Source organism: Vidua chalybeata, chromosome 3 (genome assembly GCF_026979565.1).
Source record: "Vidua chalybeata isolate OUT-0048 chromosome 3, bVidCha1 merged haplotype, whole genome shotgun sequence".
Classification (NCBI taxonomy): domain Eukaryota; kingdom Metazoa; phylum Chordata; class Aves; order Passeriformes; family Viduidae; genus Vidua; species Vidua chalybeata.
In genome coordinates, this window is record NC_071532.1 from 89,454,720 (window position 1) to 89,467,481 (window position 12,762).

At 36.4% G+C, this 12,762-nt stretch overlaps 1 protein-coding gene across 1 annotated transcript in view; it reads right to left on the reverse strand.

Moving 5' to 3' along the window:
• Positions 1–398: 398 nt before the first annotated feature.
• FAM83B (family with sequence similarity 83 member B) overlaps positions 399–12,762 on the reverse strand; it is a 49,314-nt gene continuing 36,950 nt past the window's right edge. Inside the window, exons 4-5 of the mRNA XM_053939785.1 lie at positions 5,746–5,870; positions 399–3,702 (exon numbers count right to left, since the gene is read on the reverse strand). Of these exons, the coding sequence (XP_053795760.1) occupies positions 1,347–3,702; positions 5,746–5,870 (2,481 nt within the window). The 3' untranslated portion in view covers positions 399–1,346. The remainder of the gene's footprint in view (positions 3,703–5,745; positions 5,871–12,762) is intronic.

Consider the following 12,762-nt stretch of genomic DNA (forward strand, 5'->3'; position numbering starts at 1 on the left):
CAGAACAGGGTAAGCCAGCTGAATGTTCTGGCTGCGCACTGCAGATGAGAAGTGGATGCCATGCTGCTGCCCAAACACATCACCACACCTCTGTTTTTCTACGCACTAACCTGTAGTCACCTATTATTGAGAAATTTTTTATGATTCAGAGGCTCAGATAAACCAAACATGTCCCTTAGACTGCAGTTAGGTGCCTCAATCCCTTCACTGAAGTTTAACACTTTCTACTATCACCCTTCACTGATACTTCTTTGTCTTAGGAAAGGTGCCTTGTCATTTGATGTGGTGATTTTTACAAATCTCATTTTCAGCTGCCTAATTCCTCATGAGCTTGTAATAGTCATCCTGACATTGTTGCCATTAAAGCAACAATACCTGGCCACACTTAAAGGCCACAGTTGCAAAAATATCTGGCAACATTAAAACAGACTGTTGCATGTGAAACTCAAAAACTTACCTGAGAAATGGAGGTCCACAGAAATTTTCTTTTTAAACACCAAAAAGAAAAATGTAATAAAAAAGCTATTTTAACAAAGACATTACAGAATACTGGCATGCTGTACAAATGTAATTAACCCATTGAAATTTAAACTAATTGTAGGTTATGTTCAAGGCACCTTTTCTATAAATAGTTTTTTTTAATGTTCATTCTACATTCACACTAGTTTAACCATGTAAACAAGTCCATGAAAACTCAGATTAAGGTCACTTTCAAATCTGCGTGCCAAATACTTCAGAAAAATATCATATTACACAGAAAATTCAATAAAGACAGATCCATCTACTGCCCAAACAGTTCAATAGATGCTAGGGGGTAAATTATTAACAAGATGAAACCTAAAAGAGGTTTCCAAAAATTAAAGATAAGTAACATGCAATGCATTAACATTTGTGTTTATCATTTGAAAGTGTACATAAATGCTGAAAAAATACTATTTACTATTCCTAGTGCTATCCTATTTTTGAGGGGCAAATCTTTGGAAACAGTATTATCTGAAGTTTAAAAACATCCCCCATCTTTTTTACCCCATGTTTATTAATCTTAAAATATACTAGAATGTATTTTCTTCACAAGGAAAATGTATAAAATTAATCTTACAATATCAACACTATATATAAACAACTTCCTTGAGACATCTTCTAGACAGAGAATTTCTGTGAAGATTTAAGTATAACAATTCTAGAATAATTATTTTTAAAAATATGTACATTTGTTCCAATGTCCTAGACCCAAGAAGAAATCCAAGTAACTCTATAAAAGTTAGCCACAAGTCTTTGTCCAGTTAAGATTATGTTCAACTTTGCCATTCTTGTTGTATTTCAGTATAATCAACAAAATTATAACATTACTTGTTTTTGTGTAGGAAGTTCCCAAACTTTTGCATAAATCCTCTCAGCTTGTTTTCATTAGGCTGCAATGGATGGTAGGCAGTTGAGTTGTAGCTGACCATGTGATTACTCCTGCTGTAATTATTTCCTAAGGTCTTGCTTTTGATATCTGATAGATGAGAACTGCTGTTGGCTGCATTTCCTGTAGGTTGGCTGGCATTTTCCATCTTACAGAATGGCTCAAAGCGACTATAAACACGCCTTTCACTCAAACGAGATCTCAGCTGTTCTTGGTGCTTTGAGCTTGTCATCTGTGGTGTCACTGAACTTGCTCTTTGGAGAGCAGAAACAGGAGCACTTTCAGAAGTAGCATTTGTGGAGATGTCCTTTGCATCTTGATACTGAATCTGTTCTGTATTAAATCTTGGAGTAGATGGATCTCCTGCAGTTTCTATGAATTTACTTTCAAGGGGGCACAAGAGAGGACACTTTTTATTGCTCTCATCAGATGGAGGTTTTAGAGATTTCGGTGACTTCGGAGACTTCGGAGACTTTGTTGGACTCCCAGTGACATCTTCTTTACTTCTGTTCAAACTACCTTGAGAATTTGATGATGAATTTCTTTTTCTCCTTGGGGAAGAATCTGTCTTATTTTCAGAAATCTTTGGTTTTTGATTCTCATCTTCAGAAACCAATGTGTCAGAACTACTACACATTCTGTAAAAGGCAGGACCTTTGTTTTTTGACAAGTTTTCCTTCTTGTCTGGTGTGAGATTAAGAAGTGACCGCAGTTTCTGGGATCCTTTCTTCAGAAAACTTGGGGAATTCTTACTTTCTTTCTTTGATGTGGAATCCTTACTAGAGTCCTCCCTGCTAGCTTCAGTGAGAGCCGCCATGGAGATTGCCTTGCTAGCAGTCGGGTTCTTCAGCTCTCCTTTCAGGTCCTTTTCCTCCTGTGGTGAGTGGTTGGCTACACTATGCAAACTTTTAGCACTCTTCAGCATGTCTTCTGGAAGTTTTGGACTAACTGGCTGCTTAAGTCTGTGCCTAGTCAATGTGCTGTAAACATAATTGGATGCATGTTTGTTGGTACCAGGATCCAATATGGACTTGGAATTAAACATGGGAAAACTTCTCCTTTTGAGCATATTTTCATTTTGAAGGTTCTTCAAATTTTCTGCATGTTTGTCTGTGCACAATGTTGTGTACAAATACACTGATGAGTCGCCAGCTGCATTTGAATTTACACTAGGTTTTGCGTCGTTTGCAATCTGAATTCTGTGGCCTGTTGGTACATCTGATTTAAGAGGAGACTTTGTGCCAAGCTCCTCTAAATTATTATCCGTTCTATCTTCCACACTCGGAGCATGGTTAGATGTCCCTTTGGGTGTTGCACTTCCTTCTGACCCAATTATAGTTGAATTTGAAGAACTTGCACAGCTGCTTACTTCCTGCTGTTCTGGTAAAGTTGGCTGAAACACCAGTGACGATCGCAAGCGAGAATGAGAGTACAGCGCGTGAGCTTTAATATTTTCAGCTGTGTCATAGCTATCATATCTGTCACCCAAGGCTGACCCATTTGACTCTACTGGATAATCTGACTGGTCATTCAAATAGGACTTTATTCGCCAGTTACGTAGGAATGATTTTGTTGTGTGCTCAAGGGTTGGCATCCTCTGCTGCAGATGGCGGATATGATTATCTGTCCCATTAAAAGACCTCCGTACAATTGAATTTCTCTCTGCAAGATTTACCTTTGGTCGTGAGAACTGATCAGCAAAACTTTGCTGGGGAATACTGTAGTTATTTGCATATCCTCCTCGTAATGATGAAACAATACTAAGGCTATCAGATGGCATTTTCCAAGTATTTTGTAGATTGTTTGCTCTGTTAATAGCTCTGTTGAGCAATAGGTAAGGTGTCCTTTCTGGCTTCTCTCCAGCATAACTATGTCTCTTCCAGTGCTCATTTTTTTCACTAGGTTGATACTGCTGGATTGGATTTTGAACATTAAAAGCTGGATTAAATGGTTGCTTATTATAGGCTTGATTTCTCAAGCCATATTTATCTATTTCATTTACTGCATATCTTCCACGAGACTTCCAAACAGTATCTATCTTGAGAACATTGTCTTGCCTACCAAAAAGGTTTCTTTGGCTAGAAACTGAAGCCAAGGAAGACACTGAATGTTGGTATGTATCATTATCCCAAAGTGCCTTGTGACTGTTTACCCGCACTAATTCTGGGGCAAATGAGCTGGGAACGGAAGAACGGGCATACAGTGTCCTGAACTCTTCATCAAAGGATTCAACAAGCTGTCCTGTGATAACTTGAACCATACTGAGGTTGGTTTTTTCAAATGACCACATAAAGCTGAAAGAAGAACAAAGGACCATTAGATACAGTTCTTTTGAGCTGAAGTATTACACTGGTCTTTCTTGAGAAGAAAGCTTTTACACAAACCTTGTGTTTGTAAAAGTACCTTCTAAATAAGTAAGTTGACGGCATGGTTCACGTAATTTGGATTCAGAAGGTCTAATCTAACACCAGTTAAATTCAGATGGAGATCTTCCACTTATTTCAGTGGGAGCAGGAATGAGTCTATAAGTACCCTTATAGTTGCCCTTATAAAAGTATTCTAAAAAATGATTCACAAATGTAGAACTGTAAAGTACAAATACCTAAAGGAAACAAATCACTTCTACAAAGTCTATGGCAGGACTAACCTATACCCACTGTATTAACTCTTCAGTCAGAGAATGTTACAGTGTGATTATGTTGTGAAAAAAATACATTTGAAATAACATGCAGGAGTATTTCAGCAATTTTGAATGTACTTCATACTAAACATTTTCAAAAAGATGCATCTTAGAATTTGAAAAAAGTTTACATTTTCTAATATGCACACTGCATTGGATATGAAAATTTCTTTTAATTGCAATGATAATGTTTTGATAATACTTTTTCTCTTTTCTGCTATAAAACACTGAACACATACTCAAAGCTAAGTAGCTGCAATTAATTTACAGCTACAAAATGAGATAAAATATATTAACATGTACATTAGGGATGCTGCAACAAGACTAATATCATGGAGTGAAAAACATACAATTTGTAGGTTACAACAAAGAAAAAATTTGTTTTGAAATCCTATTTCAAAAAATGAAAAAATAAAGAATTTATTTATTTGCATTTTTCTTCGAGATGTTAGAAAATAGGTTAGTTTTGTTCATAAAAATAGCTTACTGATTAAGGTTTTTTTTGCTGGTTTTGTATTTTTCAGGAAGTTATAGTGTATCAAGATTAAATCAAATCATGCTGCATAAGTTTTTTCCTATTACTTCTCACACTTAACATAGAGTATTTGAAAAAAAACCCTGAACTTTAAATTGAGTTCAGTGACAGTGTTCAGAAAGACTTGTTTTTCCTGTTACAAATCACTTGATTCTTTTACCAAGAAGGCCTAATTTCTACAGAAATGGATGATTCCAGCCACTGTGGTGCAAGGTGTTCAAGCAGTGTTGTTTTTCAAATTGGAATGAGAAAACCTCTCCCATTCTCACAGACTATGACACTGTGTGTAGATGTCAAAGCATGCAGGCTCTCCCTGCAGTCTCTTACCCTGAGTTATTTATGAACTTATCACTTACCTCACTACCATTTATACATGTCAGTCTGAATTTGGGGATGGCTGAGTCTTGGAGGAAATAAAAGGTCAGATTTTCAAAAGCTTATAGTGGTGGAAATCTATGAAAGGCAGTGGCTGTGGATCTGGCACCCAGGCACTATGCTGGCAGAAACTAACTCACTCGGGCAAAAGAGAAAGTGTAGCGTGAAAAGAAGGAAAATATTTAATAATGTGTGAGTTAAGACTGTCTCTGCTTAGACTTAGTTTCTTTTCCAGCTCTGCAAGGCTCTTCCAGCCTGTTTTGCTCACATACACTCGAATTAAAAGGAAAACAGAATACAGAAACTTAGCCAAACACAGAGACAGAGACATGGGCAATTTTTAATTTGACCATCATATACTAGAGAGCCATGGAATTAGTCTCTAATGTTAGCTTTAGAAAATTATTATATGGAGGAACTATCTTATGAAAAAAATTTGACACTCACTTCTTTGGAGTGAATGTTAAACAAGAATAATTCAGACAACATAAGAGAAATAGGATTTTTTTCTTCAGCTGTAGCAAAACCTATATCCTTTATTTCTTATTTGTGAAAAATGAAGAGAAGATCTCTTAGGCTAGTTAGCAATAAGTATCTATGACAACTTGTTAAATTACAGAAAACATGATCAAATTTACCCATGTGATTCCCTACAAGAATTTTCACAAATACAAAACCCCAAAATTTGCTGTAGCAGCAATATTGAGATAACAGGTTTGCTACAGACACTTCAGTGATTGATCTTACCTGTAAGAACCATATATGACTTTCTTACAGTCAACAAGAATAAATTTTTGTTCCATTTTTCCATGGAATTTTGCTCCTGTTTTAGAATAGTAATCTTGTCCTTTCACTGTCCGCACCCTCATATTCTGAAAAAGACAATCAAAACATTTTACTTTGTCTACCATAGTCCATGTTTAGCATTCATGGGGCTAAAATTCAGAGGAACAGTAGGAAAAAAGTTAAATTATTGCATATTAATAAATTCTACAGGGAATGAAATGCTGATCAAACTAATTACCAGGGACCTAAACTGGCCAGTTACTGTTTTGTCTTCAAGACTGATGAGATTCCCTAGGCCTCAGAAAATTAAATTCCACTTTTCCATAGCCAAAACTTCTGAAAAGAGGTTCTGGCAGAAGCTATCTTCAACAAGGGAAAGAGGTTTTCTACTGTAAAAAAAATTCTTTCCATCAGCTGATACACATGTTTATATGATTTCCAAGTATCTCAGCTAATCATAGAGAAACTTATAAGAGCCAGGATCACTTTTATTTCAATTGAACAAGACTGTGTCTACAAATACATATACCCTACTCTGAGATCATCCACTGAATGATACCACTTGGTGCTAGAATCCCTTGCAGATTTACCACCAATAAAATTTATCTATCAGCTTTGCACCATGAGATCAATCATATTTTTAAGTTCAGAGACACTAACACAATGTGCATAGGTAGCACAAACTCAATGCAGCAGCTAATTTTGAATTCTATTAAGCTTTATGCTCTATTCATGCAAACTCAGTAAATGGCACTTGGGAAATTTTCCACACTGGATCTCAAAAATGTGAGTTTTCATCCCAGACTACTGATGAAGCTGATTCAGCTAAGTCAGCATCTTGTAATTTTTCTCTCTCTATTGTCATGTGGGTTTTTATGCTCACAGAAATAGAAAATTTGAAGGAAGTTGTTACTATACCTTATGGACTGTACTAATAACGATTTTCAAAAAGTTCTTATGGGGATAGAGAAAAAAAGATACATTTAACAGAAATTGTTACACAAAAGGTGATTACTTATAGAAAAACTAGAATTTATATTCAATGCAAACCAACCTACAAGCATCTACCTCATGTAACTATGAGACAAAAAATACTTCACAAGACATAAAAGCAGCTTGGAATATAACGGTGAACCATCACAATATTTACTGTAGTTTCTAGCCTTGGAATAGTTTTTCTAGCAACCCTAAGTTTTCCAGTGGGAGTAAAATCCATAATTTAGCATTGGCAGTAAAAACCAATAATCTGCACGATTATTACATACTCTGTACATATGGAAATGGTGGAATGTAAGACCTGTGAACAGACAGGAATGTCACGTTTCACCAGAACTGCCACAAGGGCAGGCTGCAGATCATGGCAAATGTGCTCTGTGAAGGTCAGCTATAGGTGGAAGGGCTGTTCATGAAGCAAATGGAAAAGACTGTGTACATCGTAATTCCAGCAAAATCAGGAGGATTAAATAAATAGAAAAGGATAGGATAGGATAGGATAGGATAGGATAGGATAGGATAGGATAGGATAGGTCTATTTCAGGTGGAAAGGATGTACAGTGATCATCAACTCTGACTACCTGACAAATTCAGGACTGACCAAAAGTTAAAGCAAATTATCAAGGGCATTATCCAAATGCCTCTCAAGCACTGACGAGCTTGGGGCATCAATCACTTCCCTAAGAAGCCTGTTCCACTGTTTAACAACTCCCTCACTAAAGAAATGCTTCCTGATGTCCAGTCTAAACCTCCTGCAGTGGGTTGAACCATTCCCATGCATCCTGTCACTGGATACCAGGGGGAAGAGGCCAGCATCTCCTTCTTCACTTCCCATCCTCAGGAAGCTGTAGAGATGTTCAAACTTACAAATTCATTTAAAATTCCAGTCTGTAAAGTATGACTGAGATTGCAATCAGTGACATAAGCCTTCATTATTTATGGGAGCACTTCTACATTTGCCTAAAACATATGAAGTTCTGGTAGATAAAGGCTGTAGGAGTTTTAAGGATAATATCTACTACAATCCAATGAACTTTATCTCTCCAAACAGAAAATTTAAAAAATTAGGAGAAAATATCCATTACATGAAAGCACATTTCCAAATAATACATGCTTACTAAATCAGTGTATATTTCAGTGTTGGTACTTTGAAACTTTTATCAAATGAAAAATCAAACCACAGAAGCAAGAGTTACTCTTAAAAGCTGATGAGTTGGAAAATTAGGGTTTAACTCAAGTTATCAAAGTTCTTTAAACTTCATTCACCGTTAGGCGTGTTTTTGCTTTGCATTTTTGTCAAGCTTTGAACACAAATTCAACTTAGTTAAAATATACAAAGACAGCATTTAAGAATTACTTTTGTTTATGAGCTATATGTCTAGCAAATGTAAAACACGTCTAGAAAATATAAAACATAAAGTTTATCTCTTCATTAGATAAATAAGTATTATCCAGAAGTGCTGTAAAAATTTAAAAGGTAAAAATTTTAAAAGCAAAAATACAGGTGGATACTTAGGTCTTTTTCCTGAAAGAGAAAAGGATTACGAAAGGATTAATAACAACCCAATCTGTATTACTGAATGCCAGGTTAACATAAATTTGCATCTCTAACTGCAAATCACTTTTGCCAACCTAATGTTCTGTCTTTTAAGTTTTCTGCATTCCAATTAGAAATTTTCTTCTTGATGAAAATCAATTTTTGTGCTTTTCCAAAGTGATTTTATTGAACTTTGAACAAGCCCACTAAAGAAAGTAATTTTTTCACCAGCAGCTATTCAAGCTTTAACTAATTATATTAAAAACTTTAATTTGAAAGATAAATACTGTGGAAATAGTAATTCCTGGAAAAGAAGAAAATACCAAAATTTACCCATTCTAAAGATAACCATAATAGTAACCCCTTACTTTAATAAAATCTTGTGAATTAGTAATGAAATTTGCATTTACTTTGATGACTGTTTTACACAGTTCTATATACCACATAATTATATGTGTATTTCAGACATATTTAATCATATTTATGTCATTGTAATTTGAAAAAGGTAACTTGAGAGCAGCTTATACATTTTCAAGTGCCCATAACAAGTAATGTTGGCCTAAAGACATGCCAGTTGAACACATTAAATGTTACTTAGATAATGTCTGATCAGTATTGGACAGGATATAATTTGGGAATCAATGCTGGAGGCACAACCAAGTCTAATGGCTTGCAAATTACTATACTACACAAAAAAAAGGCTTTGCCTTAGGTACACATAAATTGAAATATAACTTTAAGTAGGCATATGTAAAAAAGGAATAAAATTATTTACATTAAATTCCTGGGAGGTTTTAAAGAGAATTGTAGTCACTGTAGTCACTCTGTTCTCCTTTTTGTTTACATTCTCTTCAGCATTTTTCCTCCTGTAGCTTTTCTATCCCCATTCCCTGATTCTGAACTCTTTTCCTCCCTTGGTAGGTCATCCATTACCAGATGGGGACATGACAAGTGCCAGAGATCATGTTTACCTTTCTCACATAACACTTCCTTTTCCTGCACAGTTCATCCAGCATTCTTCACCAGCTCCAAATCCTCTAATTAAGGTGCCAGGAATGCACACTTTTATTAATCACCCAAAATCCCAAATCACGCAAACCATATATAAAATGCAACAATGCATTCCACTTGGGATTAGAAGCAGTAAACATACACATACTGAATTACAAGCCCCATCTGGTATGAAATGCTGGGCTTCACCCTCCTGCCTGGTTTCATCCTCAGGCTATAGGGCTCTCCTAACAGCAGTGTGCTCATCACAGCATCACTGTGGGTAAAGCAATCATTCATTTAGGAATGGATCTTCTCTCTTGTCCAAGAGTTTACAGGACACTCAGGAACTTAAAACATCCAGTGGCTACAGTTTTAAGATAGCCATCAGTGCTATCCAGTCAAATGATACCCAATGATGAATAAGAAACAAGCTCTAACCTCTTTTATGTACATTTTCTTTACATTTTCATTCCAGAGAGTGCCGCATAACCATGATTTAAAATTTTGAAGTATTATTCACCACTACACATTTATTTTCCTTAGTAAAATCTCTCCAATATGATAATAGGCACAGTGAGTATACTGGTCTCAAACATTTCAGCACTTTTTATTTGTAGGTACTGCTTTTATCAGTATTCTATTACTCGCCCTGTACTTGCTGTCAAGAATATGCACAAAGAAGAAAATGGATATCTACCTAATATTTAGCCTAACCGTTTTAAGGGAAAAATAGTCAAATTTCTCATATTGTTCCTCATTACTATAATTATTTATTGTCCTGTGACTCTCTTCTCTAGTAAGACAAAACAGGTCATAGAATGATAGAATACCAGATTGGAAGGGACCTCAAGGATCACCTGATCCAACCTTTCTTTGCCAAAGTAGTCTGGTCAAGATGGACCAGCACCTGCCCACTTGAGTCTTAAAAGTGTCCAGTGCTGAGGAATCCACCAGTACTCCAGGGAAATTATTTCTATTATTTTCAGAGTGATTGTTCTCACTGTGATAAAGTTTCCTCTCGGAATCTCTCCAGGAGTAACTTGTTCCCAAGACTCTTTGTTCTTTCCAAGTGACTTCATGTAAAAAATGAGTCTCCATCCACTTTGTAGCCTCTTTTTCCCTGCTAGAACACAGTGATAAGGTCTCCCTTTCTCTTCTCAAAGCTGAAAAAACTCAGTTCTCTCAGCCTTTCCTCATATGGCAGCTTCACAGTCTTTGGATCATCTTTGTGGCCCTTCTCTGGACCTTCTCCAGCCTACATATTTTTTTTAAGTAGTGGAGATGAAAACTGAACATATTCCAAGTGCTGAATAGAGTGGCACAATGACTTGCTCATGTCTGCTGGTGATGCCCTTGCTGATGCAGCCCAACAGGCTGTTGGCTTTCCTTGCAGGAGCAGCACACTGCTCATTCACACTGAGCTTGTTATGGGCAGAACCCTAGCTGGTCATATCCCAGCCTGTGCTGCATTCCTGGACTATGCTTTCCCAGATGCAAGACTTTACCCTCATGCTTGCTGAGCTTCATAAGGGCCTTGCTAGCTCACTTTTACAGCTAATCCAGGTCCTCCTGCAGGGTGGCTCTCCATTCCAAAGTGCCCACTTATTCACTCCATCTGGTATCACCAGCAAACTTTGTCAGGGTACACTTGATCCTCTCATCCAGATCAGTTATGAGGATATTAAACAGCATTGGGCCCAGAATTGACCCCTGGATGATTCCACTTGTGACAGATTGTCTGTTTAAAAAGTAGCTATTGACCACATATGTGCTGCACAAATGCCAAGTAGTTTTCAAGTTCACTTCTATTCTGACTTTGAACATGACTCAACGACCACTCAAGACGTGACTGGAGTCTGGTCCTTATCACAGAAGTTCTCTCACAGATGCAACATCATGCTGTGAGTGGCTATTCAATAACCAAATTTGCCTTAGATGTGGAAGTACCGGCAAACTTTTGATGATTTTGGTAACACTGGTGAGAAAAACCAGGCTGCAAGCAGGTCTCAAGAGCAGCTCCTATTGTGTATTTAAACATGCATATCTGGGAGTAGATTTCAAAGAAGGAAAGTAAAATCAATTAGTGGTTTAATTTTCCGTTTCCCGCAATTCATTAAAAATATTGAGAGGATTATCAGGTAATAAACAGGTCCTGCTAAATTGCTTTCAATATCTTCCTGTAGCAAAATGATTCTTCATTAGCAGAAGAGTAAAAAAGAGGTTTCTCCAGAGTATAGAACCTCCACTGTCTCACCTCATATCAAATAAAAATACCTGTCAGTAGCAGAAAAAAAAGTGAAAAAATTTACCTATTAGCATCTGAAGAATCACCTGGTAAAAAAAAAAAAGTTTGAATCTGTAACAACTTTCCATCTTTCTATGAAAGGAATTGCTGACCAAGCAAGTCAGACCAGTGACAAAGTTAATCAAAGAAGCTCAGGTAGAGAGAAAAAAAAAAAAAAAGAAACAATTAATTACTGAGGACAAATGTAGTACAGCCAGAAAACTAATGAAACTGGAAAAGAGAAATGGGAAAGTACAGGAAAGGAATTACTTGAGCTCCACTGATAGATATGATGTCAAAATGAATATTAAGTAAGAAACAACCTACATGAAAAGATGCTGCAGGAAAGACTAAAAAGAATCCTAGTAACACCCTGATTTCATAGTTTCCGATATGGAATTCACAATGGAATACATGGTCCATCCATTTTTTCAGTTACATGTTTCAATAAAGAAGAAAACATGCCCTAAATTTGGAGTCAAGACTACAGATGAGAAAAACTGTCTGCACAGACATTTAATGAAGATTTATGAACAAAATCCTCTTTATTTTCCATACAGAAGACTACTTAGTTGTAAATGTGAATTAAAAAAAACCAGTTTTGTTCATCACTGCATCTCGGTTTTTTTACTGATTCAAAAGGAGAGAAAAAGAGACCAATGCTGCTGGTGCTACATCTTCAGGAAAAGAAATAGACCCATAGAGCTCTATTCTCTTCTTGCCTTCACTGAATAGAAGGGCAAGACCGGATGCCAAGAGTACAAAAACTTGAAGATGTTTATCTTTTTTCTGAACCTTGAGTGATGTGAAAAAGGGAAAGGGAGAAAACATCTTCAAAATACTGGCTGTTCTTTCATAGTCACCTGCATTTCCCTTTTATCCTCTAAAAAGGCATAGGAGTTAATATGCAGGAGTAATAAACTCTTATTTTCAGAGCAACAGTCACTGGGAGTAGCCCATGGGTGAGATGACCATTAATTTGAACAGCTTTATTACAAGCTAAACTGGAAACTCAGCACACAACAGGATTATTGCTTAGATCTTTGGCATATATTTTCTATTTTCTGATAAAACTCAAAGTATTCTAAATTAACCTTGCAGAGTAAAGATGTATTTTATTTCTCCCACCAAAAACCAGAAATGTATAAAACACAGTGTCACTGAAGAGGCT